This window comes from Anarhichas minor, unplaced genomic scaffold (genome assembly GCF_050575085.1).
Source record: "Anarhichas minor isolate MPS153535 unplaced genomic scaffold, ASM5057508v1 ptg000011l, whole genome shotgun sequence".
Lineage (NCBI taxonomy): Eukaryota > Metazoa > Chordata > Actinopteri > Perciformes > Anarhichadidae > Anarhichas > Anarhichas minor.
The window spans coordinates 1,141,498-1,162,652 of NW_027466457.1; the positions used below are offsets into that span (position 1 = coordinate 1,141,498).

The following is a 21,155-nucleotide window of genomic DNA, read 5'->3' on the forward strand; positions in this document are numbered from 1 at the left end:
TTCCAGCCACGTACGCCCGTCCACACACTCATTTTCTACGCTGATGTCATTCAACTAACGCTACGCATACACTATTGGGATGGACTCCTTATATGCTCAAGTGACTGACTACAAACACATCAAGCATGCATGGACTCCACACCCATGCTCGGTCTAGACTGTGTAATATGCTCACACACACACAGTCCTTCTCCCTGCAAATCTCCGCCCTGCAGCTGTGAGAACCAGCTGTGATTGGTTTGTCCCGTCTGTCTCCATGTCTGCCCACATCTTGAGCCGCTCTAAGGCCTGCACTGTAAGTGGTATTAATTCCCCATGTGTGTCTCCCTTGATACAGTTTGGCAGCCCATTGTGTTTACTATTGTGTAATGCTAAAGCTTCATGCTCTTTTCCATGCAGCCTGCACTGCACTGAGGGTTCAGCACTGTACTACACATGCACGCATGCACTGCAGCAATGGAATACTATTTATAGACCTGTTCCACAAGGACAAATAAGGCTCCTTTTCATAAAGAATAAAGGTGCCTTTACCCTTTCATGTCTTGGTTGTTCATAGCTGCCTCTTTGAAAGGACAAAGGAGCAGAGGGCAGGAGGAAGAAATGCACAGAAGAGATTGCAAGATCAGAAATAAGAAGGGAGTCAGGAGGCTGAGAGAATGAGTCAGAGGCAGAGTGGAAAACGAAGGGAAGCAGGGAGTGTGGTGTGACGAGTATGGATGCGAGTGTTCTTGTGTATTTTTAATATGTGCTTGTAGAGGGAGGGTACCGTTTGTTAACTGCAAAGAGTCCTCCACCCTTTAATCCTTTGTCAACCCACAGGTTTTACTTCCATCACTTACTAGTAGTTTACACTTTGAGAAAGTGTACTCAAGCACTCTCCTCACGCACCAGTGTAATCACATGCACCAGTGTAATCACAGTTGAATGATGTGGGAGAGTTAAATGATGAATCAGTCTGTGAAAATGTTCTATGAATGAATTGTATGTAACGCGGCGTTCTTGGGTGTTGTAATTGAGGGCTTGTAGGCCAGACTGCTCCGTAGGCTGGGAGTCAGTGTCTACAGTTCAGTCTTTGTTTGTGCACTCTCTTATATACAGTATGCATACTACATGCCTGTATGTTTTATTGATGTTCTTGGGCATGGTGGGCTGAATGTATGACTAATCCCCTCACTGCTGTAAATGAACATGAAGCCGCAGAGCCACAACTTGATCCTGCCCACATATGCAGTCGCTGCATTTGTCCCCTTTTGTGTGCTGAGATGTGCATCTCATTAGTAGACGGGATCCTTGAGGATATCAAGGGAATGACTGAAGAAGCAGCATTTTCGGGGGCGAAGCAATTTTCTGGAGTGGAGCCTGTTGTTGCAGGCCGACAGGGAGGATGGAGGAGGACTGACAATGGTGGTGGGGGTCAGATTGGACAGTGATTCTCTGTGAACAGAGCGACTGGACTTGGTTGGAGACGCTATCCGTCATATACACTGACAATGTGCTGTCTGATCTGCTTGTCACTGCCACGCACAGCGCTATTATGTGGACAGGCTTGACGTGTCCTGGTACAGTAAGTCTTTGTTAGTGTTAGGGAGGAGAGAAAGTGTGGGGGTCCAAACAGACCGATAGATATACACAAACAGAAGAGACGAGGATGGAGTTTATGAGCGTAGTTAGTGATGCAGAGAGGGACAACAAGTAAGATTATGTTCAAAGGAAGAAGAGCTACAAAGACGGGATAAATCACTTCTACTGTTTTAAAGTCTTAATGTTGGATGAACAAGCATGCAAAAATCTAATCAAACAAAACCTTCCTCCTTCCTTTCCAAATCTTCCCCGCCGTCCTTTCTCCCCCCTGCACTTCTCTCCCTGCAGAGGACGAGCAGGTTGTCAGGATGAAGGAGGAGAATTTGTTCCATCGGAGGTTTTCTCTCTGCCCCAACGCCACCTCCCCCCCTACAATTGACCCTCGCACCCTCACCCGGAACTTGTCTTATGGAGGAGACAACGACTTCTACAGCCTCAGCCCAGGTAAAAGACCAAGAGGGTCACAGCTGTCGAATGAAATGTGAATATAACAAATTATGATATTTCAGTGCCAGTGGATTCCAGTGCCTGTGACAGGATCTGGCCCTGTGCTGTACTTATTCCACACAAATCAATAAACCTAAACTTCTGCTTATGATCTGCGTCCGGGGCTGCCATGCTTTAAACGTCTGTCAGCGGGTTTATTCACGGAGTTCATTTGTATGTGACTGTGTGTTGTTGGTTCCCACCAGGCAGTGACACAGACGGGAACGGCCCCTCCATGCTGAGTAATGAACTTAGTCCTGCCCAATCCCCAGGCAGCCAGGTAAGAACACACATCCTGATTGGGCAGCTCACTCTGACTGACTCACTAGGTGCGCCCCTTTCCTTTTGTATTCCGTGATGATTTATTTTCCTCTGATTGCTTGTAGTAGTATCAACCTGAAACATGTACGAGAATTTTTAAGTAGATAAAACTACCTTTGTTTTTTGAAATATACAAGATTGTTATTCCCACATTGTTTCAAACATTCAGTGCATTTAAGTCCTGACGCTGCACCAATGTACATCCTATAAACAAAATAGCGACGCAGTAGTCCTCTGATGTTACAGGGACTATAACAAATACAAATGTTGATCCCACTGTTCTGAATGCATAAGATTGCTTTTATGCCAATACTCAGCCCTACAAAAATATGTGGGATTTTACATGTCAGGGCCATGGTGGGAACTGTGTCTTCAGCACCACAAGCCATGTATTTAACCCAGACCTTTATTGTCCTGGTGCTGCCTGTGTTGTAGTAGTCCTAACAATCTGTTTCCATTCTTTAGTGATACTAATCAGTAGAGATCAATAAATGTTTCCAACAGCAACCGGGTAATCTCATCTCGTCTTGTGTTCTCTCCTCTTGTCGCTTTGCCTCGCCTCGCAATATCGCCTATTTATACGTGGAATAATTCACTGGCGCAGCTGCATCTCTGGCCCTTTGCCCTTTCTTCAATCCTGAAAGCCCTAATGGGACAAAAGGAGACTGAGTGCAGCCTTATGCTCACATGATGTAATAGTGTACGACGCTTTTTTTGAATAGCTTCTTTTAACACAAATAGAAAAGACTAAACGCGTGTTTGCTCACCAATTACTATGGTAAGTCATATTCATTCAGTGCATACAGAACCAGTTGTAATGCAAATATATATCATGGGGAAACCGCAGTATAATTTACTGCTGAGGCGCTAGTCTCTATCTCCCTTTGATCTCTTACTAAGGAAGTTTGTGGTCACAACACCAGAACTGCCTGCTAAATGAACTGAAAGGGCCACCCGCCTGCTTTATACAAAGTTATGGCAAATCAGATGAGCTACACGGCTAAGGGAACAATTACATTTTGGGTTCATAATGCAAGCCAGTCAACTTGTGGCAGTACATCACAACTGTAAATTGTTTGTCTAAAAGGGTAGTGCCCTTCTATTCTAAAATGTCGTCCCGAATGTTGTTTTTTTTCTAGAATGTTGAGAGATTGTTAGTGAGATCATTAATCTAGATCTAGTAAACTAAATCTCCACAGAAGTTGCAATAGATGACAGCATTTGTCTTTTAAATCTCCCTCCTCTTCATCCTCGCTTGACTGTCTCCTCTCCTCCCTCCTTCAGTCTGTGTTAAATGGTGTCGAGAAGGACTGCCCCTCCCCCACAGAGAAGCTGGCCCGTAAGGAGTCTCTTAAGGTACAAATCACTTCCTTACATGAGACGGTTGTGCAAAAATGTTGAGCGTTATTGTGCAATTGGAAGAGTCATAAAGTGCGTGTGATTTAGCTCTTCAGTATCTCTGTCTAAACTCAGTGGGATAATAATACATGAGACATTTGGGAACCTTTTTTGTATTTTAAATGTGTACCCCTTTGTTTATTTCAAACGATCAACAATGAATCATGTTGATGATTAACCAAAGACAACAGCGTGATTGTAAGCATTTGGTTAACTCTGCTACCATCTAGTGTTACTGTCAGATCAGTCCCCCGACCAGTAACACTGATGACTCATTCATCGGTTGGTTTCTTTCCTGTTTCACAGCTCCAAAAGCAGAACTACAGACAAGAGAAGAAACGGGCAGCTAAGGAACTATTTAGTGCACTAAAGGATCCCAGTGTTGTCATCATGTCCAACTGGCTGAAGGTATGGGGGTGTTCATTAGAGCTACTACATCGTGTAGAGACACACTATTCAGACTTTGTATCATCTGTCATTTATGCCTTTTGCTAGTTATCATCCTAGTTGTAACTTCCTTGTTACAAATAATCATGGAACAATGAAAGTATCTACAGCTCAGAATGTATTCACGTTTAGCCTTTTTTGCCCCAGATAAGCGGTAGACTGTGGATCACACAAGCAACATCATATTTCATGTGTTCCCATTAGTGTCTGATACTAAAATGTCCTCCTATCTCACCCGTTGGCCTCCTTTAGATCCGTGGCTCGTTGAAGAGTTGGACCAAGCTGTGGTGTGCACTGAAGCCCGGAGTTCTTTTGATCTATAAGACCCCCAAAGCGGACCACTGGGTGGGCACCGTCCTGCTCAGTGCTTGCAAGCTGATTGAGAGACCCTCCAAGAAGGACGGCTTCTGCTTCAAGCTCTATCACCCACTGGACAAATCCATCTGGGCTTTCAAGGTCAGACATGTTTGTAATAACAGATGATCAACATGTCTACAGACTTCAGTCTGCCTCGCTATTCATCACAGTGAGACAGACTAAGATCTAAATGAAACTATTCAGTTTCTATATTTAGATGTTGGTTTCGATTAAATCTGATTGTGTTTTTTGCAAAATACAAGAAGAGAAAATGGTCTAACCAGCATCGAAGCTGTACAGAAAGCGTTTTTTTCGTTGTCATGACTGGAGTTTATTTTTTTTTTTAAAACAGATTTAGCAACGCGGAGTGAAAATGCAGGGTTTACTTGCAGTGCAAGATTAAAACAAAAGCAATTTTATCTATAATTATATTTAATTTCTGTTAATTTTGTAGCGTATGTTGACTCTGTGTTGTCTGTGCTTTTATTTCCACCTTTCACTTTGTTTCACCCAATAGTTTGCATTTTGAAGTGATAATTATACTGTTTAGTGCTCCATTATGCTCACAGGCCTTGAGAGAGCCATTTGCTTCTGTTGGTGCAACATGACTGAAATGGCATGAAGCGTGACTCACTGTTTCATCCATGTGCTCAGGGTCCCAAAGGAGAGAACGTTGGATCCATCACGCAGCCTCTACCCAGCAACTACCTGATCTTCAGAGCAGCATCTGAGTCCGACGGTGAGGCGTGTGTCTGGTCGTTTTTTTAGTTGGAAATGTACATTCTAGTGTATTTATTTTTTACGAGCAGGATTCATTGAATGCGCTCCTTCCCGTCTCTAAAATGTGCCCGTCTCTCCAGGGCGGTGCTGGATGGATGCCTTGGAGCTGGCTCTCAGCTGCTCCAGCCTCTACAAGCTGACAGCCAAAGGTGGGAAAGAAGGAGATATAAGCACACCGTCAGAGTCCTCCCATATACTCCACCTGCTGCAGTCTACTGCACTCACTGATGCAGAGCTGCTACAGTAAGTACTACACTCATACAGCTGCATACACTTAAAGCGCCTCACACATCATTTATCTCCATCTTACATGTATTAGTTGTCATTGGATGATTTATGTTTCCTGTAATCAAACTCCAAGTTGTTGCACGGCAATTTACTCGCAAGACTGTTGGTAATTTTACCGGATGCATTTCTGCTGACTTATTTATGCAGTCTATACTTCAGTAAATTGGCTGTGTACTGTTTTTATGTTACTCATCTAGTCAGTGTTTATTCTTTGTGACTGACCCACTTCATGACATGTTGAACTCGCATGTCTGTAACTCCCTCCACACTTAAGATGGCTATGGTTAGTGCCCGGCCTGTCTGGTAATCGAGCACCTCAGGGTGGGCATACCCGACGACCCTTGTGTGATCTGTAGATTTGTTCCACTGTCAGTAAGAATGGCAAGACTTTCAAAGATAGGTGGTGAAACTAAGCTGCCGCCTGCTCGTGTGACTGCAGACCCAACAACACCTAAGGGGTTTAAGGCGGTCTCACGTGTTCCACCAAAAATAGTAAGGAAAGCTGACGCTTTGGCTCTCAAGGTTGGCAGTCTTTCATCAGAGTTTGCTCAGATTAAAGAGATCCTGCTTAATATTCAGCCTGATAATAGATGGCCAGCTCCCTGGGGTGACTCCGCCACAAGGGACTTGCCTTGTCAAGAGGATGATGTACAATCAACTGCAGCGTCCTGCAGTCTGTTTACAGATAAGGGGCACAATGATGATAGAGATACAACCTCCAGGGCATCTGATGCTTTTTCTCAGGGTTCTGATGGTAGGTACATGGATCAGAGGCTGGCCATGCCACAATGAAGCCAGCTATTTGGAAAGCTTTAGCACGCCTAGGGCTGGATGAAGCTCCTGTGGCAGCGGCTCCTTCGAGTACTTTTTTCAGGCAGATGCCACAGGCCTCTCCCTTTTCAGTCCCTCCTTCTAAGCCCTATATTGAAGAGCTCCACAAGTGCTGGTTAGACCCTAAATTGTTCTCCCATCCGACTAGTGATTGCAGGAAGTTGTCTGCAATGCAGGACCCAGGAAGTTATGGCTTAGATCGTATGACCCCAAATAGTGTCACCAGATGAGGCTCTCAGACCTGATGCCCACTGCCCCCATCCTCAGTGTTGACTGATTGATGATCTCCTTGCTAGGAGTTCTAACATAGCAGCAGGCATATAGAACACTGTATCTTACCAAGGGGGTTCCTTGAAGAGTAATCCCTTCCCACCAAGAGGTGGTGGAGACAAACGCCTCTCTATTGGGCTGGGGTGCAGTTTGGACCATTAAGGGAGGATGCAGCGTGAAGCAGAGGTGTATTATATCAATCATCAGGCATGCACCAGGTCCAGGCAGGGTCTGCCAGGGTCATAACAGCTCCTTACGTGGGCATTTCCCTACTTCCTGAGCCTCAAGGTCATTCATCTCCCAGGGGCGCAGAACATTGTATCAGATATGCTGTCCCGCCAGGGGCTGCCACAGGGAGACTGGAGGCTCCATCCAGATGTAGTTGGACGTCTTTGCCTCAGAGATATCAACGCATTGTCCCCTCTGGGACTTCCTAATAAAGAGAACCAGTCCTCAGGGACAGGACGCCTTAGCTCATGCTTGGCCAGCCTGCCCTCTGTATGCCTTCCCTCCAATTCCACTCATTCGGATGATGCTGAATGCCACAAACTACTGCTAGTAGCCCCAAACTGGCCGGGGAGGCAATGGTTTCCAGTGCTAAAGCACCGCGATCTGGTGGTCATCCAGAATTCATAGAACCGTAGTTATATTTGTATCACTCTCGAGTACTCAAGATACATGCTCATACTTGGAATCTATAGGTAGAAGGCTGCATTATTTAAAAGAAATGTAAGAAAAATGAATTTATTTCGCCAATATTATGTGTGGTTTTCCCAAGACAGTATGAACACGTACCAACTACTACTTGATGTATACATGATAGAGGCGGTCATGCATACTTTATGCCATGCTGTGACATCAACACAAAGACAGTGACAGCATGAAGGAAAAACAGGCGATCCTGCAATTAAAAATCATATTCATACCTTGAATCTCTCCAGGCGACCATCTTTCGACCATTGTTAAACATTTACATTTAGTCTTGTGGCCTCTGTTGAAAACCATCTCCTCTTGTAGCTACTGCAGCCTCTCTGCCTATTGTACCTCATTTATCCTAGAAAATACCTAACTCTGCAAATGGAATCTAAATTTAGCTTCTGCTAAAATTAGCCACAGTTTTATTTTGCTTTATTAGTAAAGCTGAGCACATATGCTGTATATGTGTGACACAAAAACAGAGAGGGAGGAGCTTAAGAGAGACTAGCTGTTTTTTTGTGGTGTATCATTTTTCATTGAGGAAATGTAGCATATGATGACATAGGAGCACTGTGACTCTTTTCTCCTGTGCTGGATCAGTGGGAGCATAGTGGGATTTTGCCTTAGTTTGTGCCTCTCAACTTCTGGGGTTTCTGTGGCCTCTAAACGCAAGATCTGCGGTTCGATCTCTGGCTCCTCTAGTCCACATGTCAAAGTGTCCTTGGGCAAGACACTAAATACCAAATGTGTGCGTGAATTTGCATTCGTTTAGATCCTGATGGCAGCCTCTGCCATCAGAGTCTGAATGTGTGTGTGTATGCTGACATTTAGAGTACAGCGCTTTGAGTGGTCGGAAGACTACCATTTATGAAGTGTATAAAGTAGCACCTTGTAAAACTGGTTAAAATGTGCTTTATTGGGCACTAGAAAGAGTATTAATTATACTAGCAGGATAGAAGTCTTGGAGGAGTGTGGAGATGTCTTCCACACAGTGATTTATGCTGTTGAATGAGGTTTTTCAAGCCTTAGATTTGACATTTATATTGTCTATAAAAAATGTCACAATACAGCTTAATTAGCAGCTTTTTAAATTCTATCCAGATTCTGAAATAATTTCCTAAATAGTGACAATTAGAACAAGTAGTTATTACTCAGCATTTAATCTGCAAGGCAGCTAACACCCATAGGTGTCCGGAACCATATAAATGTGAATAAAAAATAAAATAAGCTATGTAACTATCAGCCACACCAAGTCTTATAATGCAATCTGCCGTTTGTTTTAATGCTTTTTACATGTTACATATCTATTATAGTTATCTTTTGCATTTCCTCTTGAACGTGGGCGTTGCTGTTTGTGTGCTGTTTACCTTGCACATTAGACATCCCCTCCTCCCCTCCTCCATGGCTGTACCCTCCCTCTGGACATCCATCTCAGCTCTCCCTCCTCTCCTGTTTCTCTCCCGGCCAGTCACCGCAGCCCCTGCAGTCACATGACTGACAGAGGAGCAGGAAGATGAAGTAGAATGAGAGCCATACACCAGGCAGAAAGAGACGGCAGACACAGCCGTCGCAAGCCCGCCCACACACATACATACAGACACATTGGGACACAGGAATATGCACACGCACACATCCAGGAAGCAGGTGTGCCAGAGTCTAGGAAACGAATGTGCACCTTTTTAGTGACTGGATCAAAAACATTCACACACACACACACGAAAGAGAGGAGATAAGGAAGGACGGCGCTTGTGTTTGGATTTACTGGGGAAATCATCGTTGGCGTTCTGTTTCCTGAGGAAGAGTTTGTCTGTATGCTGTATGTCTTTGAGGTAAGGAAAGCCACCTCTGTACCAGGGCGTGTTTGGGTTATTAAATAACGTTACTGGTCGGTTAGTGATTCACAGAGTGCGCGCGAGAATGTGACTGTGCTTGTCTGTCGAGCCCTCGGGCATTTTGAAAACCGAACTCCCTTCCATTGTGGGTTTGGAGAAAATAAGCTGTTTCATTGTTGTCTGTGAGCACAATCCCATAACTGAATGTGGTTTTCATAGCCCACGACACACTACCTGTACCTTCATCTGACTCCCAATGTTTGACTGTGTTTGTTAAGATCCCAAGTGTGGAGGATCTGTGAAATATCTGACGTAAAACCTTTTGAGTATGCATCTTATGAGTAAGACCTGCTTTCATATGCGTGTCCGTCTGCTTGTGAGTCCCCTTGAGTATGTTCTTGGACACGTGCACCCACCAGAGTACACAGACATCCACTGTTTGACTTGTGAAATGGCTGAAGGATTGGAACCATGATGTTCCCTATTAGCTATCTCCCCACCCCCCATCCCTTCTCTCATTCTTGCTTTTCCTGTCTTTGGCTATTTAAAAGCTGATGCGTGACTTTCTTCACCGTGTTCCCTTTTTTTTTTTTTCCAACTTTTTTTGTGGTTGTTAGAGTGCTGACAGATCTGTGCTCTGGGTTTGATGTGTCCAAGACTAGCACGTTACACATTGAGAAAATACAGGATCAGCATCGGATCCAGTTCTCAACTTTGTGGGTGTGTGCGTGTGCATGCAGCATATATGTATGCATGTACTTAACATAAAAGTACACGCACACATGTACCCCGTTTGTTTACCCTAATTTTCTAGCAGTCAGTCAGACCCAGTGAATGGGAGATGAATAAGGATGAGACGTTGTTGTGGTTGTCTTGGCAACCAGACGGGTCACATTAACTGAATAGATCCAGGTCAGCCAGATTGTTATAGTGGATGTCTCTGACGCAGTGGCCTTACTCATCATAGCCAGGAGAAGGAGAAGATTTGATTGCATATTCAATCCACAGTGTGAGGCCAGTCAGATCCTTGAAGGTTCATCGCAGGTAATTTCAGTTTTTGTTTACGTTTGAGCCGTTTATAGATCGCCTTACTGGAGAAGCAATCAACAAAGCTTCGGCAGCACTGAAGCAAAATTGAACGAGATGTTTGTAATGTCATGTTGTAACAATTCACCTAATTATATAAACCTAAAAGGGAAAAGTACATACTCTAAAATTAAGGGCACGGGCGGATCTGATATTAGCAGGTTTACAGAGTCTATATCTGCCTGATTAACAGGGTGGAAGGTTCAAACCCACGCTGAAATGATCTCTCTATTATGAGGGTAGACCACACCAGACGCCAAAGAAACCACACTGCCAGGTAAATGTAATACAGTATATTAATATAAATCAATATTCATTCGGCATACGAACAAACAAAACCAAAATAACCGCGAGGCTCCCGCCGTACTACGGCACAATAAATTTAGCATTCATAACAACGATCACCCCAAACCCCGAGTCCCATTAGTTCAAAAGTTCCTTGAAGGTAACGAAAAACAGTCCGATGAAAAAACAATCCCCGAGGCAAAGTCAATAACCGGCGGAAGCGTGGCGAGACGCCGCGGTCACTTTGTCCACCGAACCCGCGCTACCTCGCCACAGCGCGTCCCGATGGTGGCCCTCTGTGCCGTTCCCAGAGAACACTCCAGCCCAATAATCCATGAAACGCTTGCTTCGGATCCTTGGCTGAGCAATCGCCGGCAAACCGTGCTCTCCCGAGTCCACTGAACGCAGCTTGCTTCCGGTCTGTGCGCACAAACTTCTCTCGCGTCACTCCCCCCCGGACACAATTTATGCAAAACAGCTCAACCAAAACAATAACAATAATATATCCTATTCATATCCTGTGTTTATAATTACAGGCAACTAATAACAGTAGGCCTACAGAACTTTATATAGGTGAAGGAAAATAACCCACAGGTTCCCCATTCGCATTTGCTGTACACACAGGCAGACGTTTGTGATCATTACATTGTGACTTTACTCATCTTTAATGTCTAATAACGGTCATTAACACTTCCTCAAGCTACTCTCGATTAAATAACTCCTTGTAACGACTTGCTGACATCATGAGAGCTCCATATGATACCAATTCAAATCTATTAAGATGCGACCTGTCAAAGGTCAGCGCACAGTTTTTGTTTTTTTAGGGGATCTACCATCCTGTGAACAGGGATGCTTATTAATATTATAACCTTGGTGTTGTCTTCTCTTCTGTTTCTGTTAGGTTGAACGACAGCGCGCTGCTGGGCAATCACCACATGGAGCATGACGGCTTTTCGGACAAATCGGAGCGCGAGGCTCATGATGACTGGGACACCCCGGCCAATGAGAACGGTGGAAGGCTGACAGGGGAGAGTGACATGGACCAATCGGACGAGCTGTCCCCAGGGCCACAGGCCACAGCCTATGTAGAGCAGAGCACAGAGGAGATGGCTGAGGTGAGTGGCTGGTTTTACAGCTACCGTATTTATGCAGCTCGCTCTGTCTTGTTTTGTTCGAGTTACAGTTCCCTCACAGTAGTTTTTACCTTTTTATGTTCAAAATAGCAGCAAGAAAATGTAAAAATAAATGCATCTTCAGTGTTTTGAATGATCCAAGTATTCTGTCGGGTTGTGAAAGCACTGTTTTCTACTCCAGGCATCCTGTATCCACCATTGTTCAATTCATCACCTTCTCTTACCTGCTCTGGCCCAATATTTAATTAAAACGTAACTGCTTGCCTTTGGGTAATTCTCTCTTTGCATGTCCCAGCTGCTCAACCCTGACCGGAGAGCCATCAATGTGGCTATAGGTAACCCTCATTAACGAGCACTCATGTCTGTGTTACTTCAGGCTGGCGAGGCGTCCCAGGTAGAGACCGTATCAGAGGAGAACAAGAGTCTGATCTGGACCCTGCTGAAGCAGCTGCGGCCGGGCATGGACCTGTCCAAGGTGGTGCTGCCCACCTTCATCCTGGAGCCCCGCTCTTTCCTGGACAAGCTGTCTGACTATTACTACCACGCTGACCTGCTATCACAGTCAGTATTTTAAAATCACTATACTTAGAGGTTAAAGTGGGCCGCAACGATGCGGAATGGCCCTCCGGTATCTTCGATAAACAAGTGAATCTGATTGGCATAATAATGTCAATGCCGTTAGGGTTCCCCCACCTGCCAAATCCCCCTTTTACCCCTGACTATTGTGTGTGTGTTTGTGTGTGTGTGCAAAAGATCGTGCACATTTTCCTTCAAAATGAGATGAAGCCTGTAATTATTATTTGTCTGATTTTCTTGTCATAATTGTGTCTCCTTCACCATCTTTTCTGCCACAGAGCTACACTGGAGGAGAGTGCGTATGGTCGGATCAAGCAGGTGTTGCGATGGTACTTGTCTGGCTTCTACAAGAAGCCCAAGGTAAGATTTGATTCATTATTGTCCCAGGTGGCCCTTTCTCATCATAGTCTCACCAAATATAGGAAAACCCTGATTATAAGATGCAACACCTGTTCTGGGGTACAGAGTTTTTAAAGATGATGGGTTGGCAGCTATTGCATAATTAACTCTTAAGTATTTTTACATAAAGAATCTGACAGTTAATCAGTAAAAACAAAATAATGAAGAACACTTATTTTTCAAATTAATTAATTAGTATTAATTAATAAAATACAGTAAATCTTAAATAACTAGCGAGGTGCACTCAGTAGAGTGTGCACGCATACACACGCAAGTGATTGCATGATTCTCATGGCGGAGATAATAACTAGCGTAGAGGTCTTTTGAATTCCATTTTACCATCTCAAAGATCAGCAGTACCCAGAGGATTCAGCTGTTTGGTTCTCTGCTGTCAGGGTCTCGGAAGCGCTTGTTTTGGGAGGACTGGGAGACAGACAGTCTTTGAATGTTAGCTTTTTTTTTTTTTTAGCGCTGCCCTTGTTGGTCTCACCACCTTCTAATATGAAATTCTCTAACACTGAATTTCTTTGCCGCTTGACAAATCACTCTGTTCCGGGTCGATTTCTACAGTGAAAACGTCAGGATACACTTCCCACTTCATTCCACTCGTTAGGAATTTATTTCCTCAGAGACAGCAAAACAGTCAACATAAGCCAGCAGCTAACGCCTCTAAATGAAGTTGGGCTTGCTCAACAGTTTCTGGGCGGACTACCTCGAGGAGGCTCACTGGAGATGGATGCGTAGAAACTTGATCATTATTAGGACATCTACAGGACTTTCTTCATGCAATGATGAACATTATTCTCTGCTGAATTATTGAGTCCAGACTATTGGTAATGTGTTCTTTGGTGATGCTTATTATCTGTGACTTAACTGTTTAAATCTCAGTTTGATCCTGTGATCATCTGCAATGTAACTGGTCCTCACCATCAGGTGACACAGTGTCCCTGTCTCAGAAGATGCTTACATTGATACTAATGTGATTGTATGTGTTTGCATTCTCCAGGGTCTGAAGAAGCCTTACAACCCAATCTTGGGGGAAACGTTTCGCTGTTGCTGGCTTCATCCTCAAACCGACAGCTGCACTTTCTACATAGCTGAACAGGTGAAACCAGATTCATAGCTAGAAGGTGTAAATGCACAGGACATGATTCTTCCCTTGTGTGAAGTGTTTCACGGAGCACAAACCTGTGAAATGCAGCAAGTCTAAAATGAATATGTGCTCGGGGACCTGACGCCTCTTTTTCTCACACTGCTGCTCTAATCTCTCTCTCTTTCCCCTGCCAGGTGTCCCATCACCCGCCCATCTCTGCCTTTTATGTCTGCAATAGGAAGGATGGGTTTTCAATCAATGGGAGCATCCTGGCCAAATCCAAGTTCTATGGTACACAGCACACTACAATATGTAATCTGTTTGTCCAATGTAACCAATAGACATGCATTTAAAGTAATGCAAGGGCACAGCAATGTGGTCACGGCTGTGTATCGTTTAAAGAAATGACAATACAAGTACCGATACCAGAACCCTGCCGTGGTATTAATTAGGTGCTTCACTCTCCTGCTGTTGTAGGTAACTCTCTGTCAGCTATTCTGGATGGCAAAGCCAGGCTGCTGTTCCTGGGCCGGGACGAGGAGTACGTCATCACCATGCCGTACGCTCACTGCAAAGGTAACTATTGTTGACCATCACCATTCATTGTCTCTCCGTGTCCTTGTTTCTATGTAAACATTGTCAGTAGGTTTCCCAAAATACAAGGCAATTTTTATTGCCTTACATTGTTTAAACTTTCTAAATGGGAACAAAAGGTCAATTTTGGTGTTGCTGTCCCTCTTAATCCTGTTATATTAATAACAATCCAATTTTCTTAATATGAAACGCAACGGTCACCTTCACTGTCCTCTTGAATACTATTGGATCCATTTGCCAGCTAATTACATGGTTGATATATGTTATTTATAATGTGTTTGTGGTGGCTGGGCGTGGCTGGGTGCAGCTGCAGAGGGGACAGAGTGTGTGTGCGGGGGGGGAGTGGTTCAGGGAACGGTGCCGTGAAGAGGCTTGATTAGCCGCAGCTGAAACTGATCCTTGATTGTCTCTCTCGTATATAAACATTAGTAGGGACGGAGAGAGAGGTAAGCAGGAGACACAGACAAGACAGACGATCCTGACGAACGCCCTGTCAGCTCCTGTGTCTCCTGCTTACCTCTCTCTCCGTCCCTACTAATGTTTATATACGAGAGAGGCAATCAAGGATCAGTTTCAGCTGCGGCTAATCAAGCCTCTTCACGGCACCGTTCCCTGAACCACTTCCCCCCCCACTCTGTCCCCTCTGCAGCTACGCCCAACCACGCCCAGCCACCACAGTGTTATTCAATTACAATTGTGAGTCAATGAAAACAAGGACACAAACTGTAAGCACCCTATGTATTACAGAAAGGATAGGAAGTTGTTGAGAGGCTTGGAAAACAGAAGCTCGTCCAGTTTCTCGGGGGCAGATAGGATATAGTGAGTGCACGAGGTTCTTTTTCTTAAGAGACCTCTGGCACTACTAATCAATTAAAATAAATCCTGTAACGTTGTTACAATGTCTACTCTGTCTAAAGAATACACCACTTTATACTTCTACTTCGCTACATCTCGTGGTAAATATTGCACTTTTTACTTCACTCCATATATTTGACAATATTAATTACTCGAGTCTTGATACAGACCATAATTCAACTTAAACTATGTTTTATTAAGTAGTATATAATTATTAAGTATATATAGTAGTTAATTAGCTCCATCTTTACAAGCTGCAAGATGAAAGTGATGAACACATTAATGCATCAATAAGTATAAACAATATAGCATATAGTATTCTGTAATGGGCTATTCAGCATAATGAATGCTTTTACTTTTGGTACTTTGAATATATTTTGATGTTCATACTTGGTTTTGATTTAGTAACATTTAACAGAGTATTTTTACACTCTGGTATTACTTTTACTTAAAGGACCAGTGTGTAGGATTTAGTGGCATGGTGGCCTTAAGTGAAAATGTTAAAGGCTCTCTTTAGAGCCAGCGTTTGGGTTGTCCGCTCTGGGCTACCGTAGAAACATGGCACTGCAACATGGCAGACTTGGTAGATGTAGATAAGAATTTCCAGTCATTATACACTGATGAAAACATAGTTATGAATGTTATAAAGAGGCGAGGTTTGGTTTCAAGACGGGTTGCTTACTTCACTGCAGACCCCTCTCACTGAGAATAGTCTGCCGTGGAGGCACTAGATCATAAATCATTTTCTCAGCCGTGCGTCCACTCAGGGAATGGTATGATTTATCTGCAGCTTCCAACAGGATTTAGTTATTCTCCTCGTGCTGTTGTTCTGATGCTGTAATACTGTATCCGTGCCTCCTGTAGGGATCCTGTACGGCACTATGACACTGGAGCTGGGTGGGAAGGTTACCATTGAGTGTGAGAAAACCAAATGTTTCACAGAGCTGGAGTTCAAACTCAAGGTACATTTTTCAACAAGTAATATTTGTAAATGTTCACTGGCTAGTTCTTTTTTCTTAGATTATGATAGTTGCTTGATTAGTGGAACTCGATACTGTACAGTCTGAGATAACAGCAGGTGAAGTGAAGGTGTTTACACTTTGGCTGCAGCCTTTCCTTGGAGGCCCCTGCTCTGTGAATCAGATCAGCGGGAAGATCTACGTGGGAGAGGAGCTACTGGCCACCGTTGAAGGACACTGGGTGAGAGCTTTTATCCAGTTACGTTCTGGAAATTAACAAAACCAATAAATGTTTTCCAGTGGGTTGGGATGGGATGGGAGTGAAGCATTGTGTTGCCTTTGCTGAATTCAGGACAACGAGGTGTTCATTCACGAGAAGCGCTCGGCCCAGCAGGAGACGCTGTGGAACCCGAGCACAGACATTCGCAGCAGCCGCCTCAAGAGACAAGTGGTCCAAATAGACCAGCAGGGAGAGTTTGAGTCTGAAAGGTAAACCACAAATGCTTATTCCTCAAGATTATTCATATGTCACCTATGTATGTCATTAGTAAGGTCGGTCATTTAAGGAAACGATCATCTTATTTCTCTCAGCATACATTTTGCAGGTAGATGTAATTAACAACATTAACAATGGTTTCCATTTATGTGTGTCAGTATGTGAATTTCAGTGAGCAAAACTGCTGCTGGGTTATGTGACATTTACATAACCGTAGAATGTACAAGTCATTTTGATATGCTCCTGGCAGACTCTGGCAGCATGTGACCAGTGCCATCATGGACCGGGACCAGCTGAGGGCCACCCAGGAGAAGTTTGTGCTGGAGGAGGCTCAGCGGGGAGAGGCCAAGGAAAGGGGAGACAAACCCTGGCTCTCACAACTTTTCCATCAGGACCCAGTCACCTCCGAGTGGACCTACAGGCACATAGAGTATGAACACACTCGCACCAGAATAACACACAGGAGATGGCACACACTGTTCAGCCTTTTTAGTTTCAGTATAACAAGAATTGAGCTGTAGAGTAAGGAGAGGAAAACATGGCAACAATGACATGTTCAGATTTAAATGACACTGCATCCACAGCTTATCATGTTGTCCTGTTTGGCAGCACACGACCGTGGGACCCTGAGCGCTGTCTGGTTCAGTTTGAGAAGGACGGGGTGGTTCAGACGCACGAGAGAAACCAGAGGCAACACAACGGGCTCTCCTACAGCCACAGCTGGGCCAGCCAACAGAAGGTTAGCCAGACCAATCACACACACCTCCAAGCTACAGCAACGTTGATCTATTATTGATGGGCGTGCCATTGACTTTTCATCAAAAGGGAAAGCCGCACTGCTTCCTGTCAAGCCAGGCTGCACCTGATATTTAGGGGTTTGAAAAATCACTGACGAGCATGATCGGCCCCTTTCTTTCTCACTTGATATTTGCTGCAGTGATGCCCAGACAGCTAATCCACATCTTTGCTGCATCAGCTTGCATTTCATTGTCAATTTTGTCCGCAGCGAAGTTTGAATAAGTTGCCCTTAAGACTCTTCTACCTCCTCCCAGGCTGAGATGAATGGCAAACGAAGGAAGGCCAGCAGCCAGCCGTCCAGCTGCAGCCAAAACACCGAGAGCAGCAGCACCACACCAGAACCTACACACGAGTCCTCGGACAATGAAGGTGAGGCGCGCGCACACACATCCAAAACTAACAATATCTTAAACCGTGCTACACAAGTCTTATGTTCTCGCCTCTCATGTCCCCAGGATTCTCAAACCAGTGTGCACGGTGCAACAAAGAGGTGAAGGACATTGCCCTGATAGAGGCCTCCATCACATCCATACAGAAGACACAGCAGGACATCCAGCGGTAAACAATAAAACACATTGACATGCACACACACACACATGTCTTAAGAAGTCGCACCTTGAGTATGTTTTTTTTGTTATTGGTGAAAAGAAACATGTTTCCCCAAATGCAAACAGTTGTTAACAGTCATGTTTAAGTTAAGGGTAAGGCTAGTGAAAGACATTGTATGATATGCTTTCAAAACACAATTAGAAACTCACATTATTATCCACTGATGGATGAATACAAAGTGGTGTCAGCGCATCTGTTACAAAAATATCCGGCATATCTGGCATATTATCATGATGAATCATTTCAGAGCTTGAAACAACCAGTTTTCCATTGTAGGAGGGTTGTTTTGTGTTTTATTGCGATTGTTTCTATTAAATTCCTGCCGAGCATTGTTAAACCCTTGTTCACGCTGACCCTCTCCTCTCTGCAGGAACCTGGTGGCTCTGAGTCGTCAGCTGACTCGTCGGAGAGCAACAGACGACAGCGTGTCGCTAACGGGCCGCCACTGTCTCGTCCTCTGTGTCCTGCTCGTCTCCCAGCTCCTCCTCAACTACGTTTTTACCTGAGCCCGCTCCTCGGGGAGGAGTTTCCCTCCGGCACTGATCTGGCATCAGATCCCTCCGGAGAAAAAAAGCACAGACTACAATCAGCGGATGAGGGCCGAGACCTCGGATCAGTGTTTAGAGGGCAACTTTGTCCCTTTTTGGTTCCTCTGATAGGGGAGGAGCATGGACAATAAAGCAATAAACACAGCCACAGCCACCGCCTGTCGGTCATCTGCAGAGAGGAACAGCACGCCCTAGTGTAGCCAGACTGAAATAGCACCGGCACACACACACACTTTGGACCAGAAATGAGGGATGAGAGACGAGCATGGCTGAAAGGATTTTAAATAAAAAAATGAAATGTATGAAGAATGATTTTGCAAAAAGAAATGACAAAGAGGATGTTTCACCATTCCTTAGTATCTTTTTTTATATTGCCCTGCAATACTGTTTATCTGTTCGCGTGCCTGTATGTGTGTTGTTTGTTCCTACACTACAGTAGGCCCTATTGGCGCAGGCAGATCACCGCTTGGACTTCTCCTACTCCCTTTCCACTCCAGATTTGGGCCTTAAATGCTGAAGCCAAAAAAAGAAGAGAAATGTAGAAGGAATATCTTCCAACAGTGCAATTCTGTGCGTTTTGTATCAATGTATGCTCAAATACACTCCGTCTCGTCTTTTAATGATGATGATTTTACCAAAACAGTATTTGTAATCCGAAAGGACAAAGAGTACTTGTTTACAGGGAGCACTGTGTGTGTTAGTAGTGACGCGTAGGATGGAAGGATAATGGGAACGAGGCAGGGCAGAGAGCCAAACAGAGTGTCTTTTGTACTTGTGTGCCTGTAGTGCTGTAACAGAAGGGATAATAGCATAGCACTGCTTTTGGTCTAGACCACGACACTAGTGTGTACAATCAGTTACATAGAGAGGCAGCGTGTGGAGGGAGGGATAGAGAGCGAGCGAGTGAAAATACACGAAAAATGATTTCTGTACTTTGGCCTGATAGAAGGGGTTTGTGTGTGCGTCTTGGTCCACACCACTTTCAAGAGTCTGTTTTAAGATGTAAACACTTAGTAATGAGTCGTTTTGTTTTTTCTTTGAATCAATTTGTATATATTTGTCTGGAGGTCTGTGTTTCAAAAAGAGATTTCAGAATGTATTTATTGGGTGATTAACCTTGACTTTCCTAATCTACTTCAGCTTGGAGGACGGAGACCAGGGCCGACAATTGCTCTCCCAGGGTTGTGTGAGTTTGTCACGTATGTGTGTGAGTGAATGAGTGTGGAGGAGCACATGTGTGCGAGTAAGCCATTATGGTTGTCCTATACAAAACCAGATCTGTGATCTTGGTTTTCACTGGTTTTTAACCCTTGAATTTCAGTCTCCATTGCCAGTCCTGATCTACCCAATGGGAGAGAGTCAGAGAGCACAAGAAGGAAGTCGACTCTTTGAATGCTTTTATTTACACCTTCATTTGTTCTTTTCCTGTTTTCTACTCTACTGCCATGTCGTGGGGATTCTACATACCAGATGTTTTTGTCATATTGAACGAAACTACAGTAAACATGAAGCTGCCCGATGTTTCCATTCATACTTGTTGAGTACTGTAGCACTACAGTAAAACATTTTAACCCTGTCACTGCACTTGGTTGTCATTAATGTATTGTAGTATAAAAAAAACAAATGTAATACTTCACTTTACAGAACAAAATAGTTTCTGCTGTAGTCAATAGTGTCCTGCAGAGGGCGATGTTGATGTGTGTGAACTGAGGACTGTTTAAAATCTACACCGCAGCAGTCGAGCTGAAACATCTTCCAGGTGTTGGTTACAAACTGGTGGGAAGTAACTTAATACATTTACTCAAGTAATGTACTATTCTGTACAGTACATGAGTAACTCAAGTTGCTACTCGAGTACAATCGTGAGGTACTTGTACTTAAGTATTTCCATTAAATATTGTATGTTTCACTTAAGACCATTTATTTAGAGTTGTGGTGATTAAGATTTTCATACGAAATGTATGATCAGTTTTTAAAATATGATCCTCCATTACAATTATGACAGATGAGTCTTTTTACTTATGATTTACTATACTTTGACTATATTTTTTTTAATCTGATAAACTAAACAGATTTTTTTTTACTTATATACCATGTAATTTGTGATTTTTTTAATTTATTTTTATGCCATAATATACTATGGCATTTTTTTTTACTTCTCATGACATGCTATACTATGTTATTTTTGACTTTTTTATGACATGCTATGACATTTTTTCACTTTTTCTGACTTGCTATGACTTTTATCACATACTAAACTATTTTAGCTGTTTTCAGGACACTTCTGGGGGCATTTTAACCCTACGTGGGGCTTTAACTCTCAGCCAATAAGCAGGGTTAGCAGCCTGTTCTCATTTGGTCAAACAAGGCCGAGGCTCAGGGTATGTGGCGCTTTTAAACGTCTCATACAAAGCGGTAGAAGATGGGTTATAACATC

The 21,155-nt window shown here is 43.8% G+C and overlaps 1 protein-coding gene across 3 annotated transcripts in view; it reads left to right on the forward strand.

Annotated features, from left to right (window-relative positions):
• osbpl5 (oxysterol binding protein-like 5) overlaps positions 1–20,294 on the forward strand; it is a 42,283-nt gene extending 21,989 nt beyond the window's left edge. For all 3 annotated transcript variants that reach the window (XM_076088817.1, XM_076088816.1, XM_076088818.1), the window contains 21 exons: positions 1,870–2,025; positions 2,274–2,347; positions 3,673–3,744; positions 4,093–4,194; positions 4,486–4,689; positions 5,245–5,329; positions 5,451–5,613; positions 11,560–11,773; positions 12,168–12,352; positions 12,646–12,727; positions 13,773–13,871; positions 14,054–14,150; positions 14,337–14,435; positions 16,173–16,270; positions 16,419–16,508; positions 16,620–16,756; positions 17,014–17,193; positions 17,373–17,502; positions 17,816–17,930; positions 18,017–18,119; positions 18,541–20,294. In XM_076088817.1, the coding sequence (XP_075944932.1) occupies positions 1,890–2,025; positions 2,274–2,347; positions 3,673–3,744; positions 4,093–4,194; positions 4,486–4,689; positions 5,245–5,329; positions 5,451–5,613; positions 11,560–11,773; positions 12,168–12,352; positions 12,646–12,727; positions 13,773–13,871; positions 14,054–14,150; positions 14,337–14,435; positions 16,173–16,270; positions 16,419–16,508; positions 16,620–16,756; positions 17,014–17,193; positions 17,373–17,502; positions 17,816–17,930; positions 18,017–18,119; positions 18,541–18,676 (2,601 nt within the window). In that variant the 5' untranslated portion in view covers positions 1,870–1,889 and the 3' untranslated portion in view covers positions 18,677–20,294. The remainder of the gene's footprint in view (positions 1–1,869; positions 2,026–2,273; positions 2,348–3,672; positions 3,745–4,092; positions 4,195–4,485; positions 4,690–5,244; positions 5,330–5,450; positions 5,614–11,559; positions 11,774–12,167; positions 12,353–12,645; positions 12,728–13,772; positions 13,872–14,053; positions 14,151–14,336; positions 14,436–16,172; positions 16,271–16,418; positions 16,509–16,619; positions 16,757–17,013; positions 17,194–17,372; positions 17,503–17,815; positions 17,931–18,016; positions 18,120–18,540) is intronic.
• The last annotated feature ends 861 nt before the right edge of the window (positions 20,295–21,155 follow it).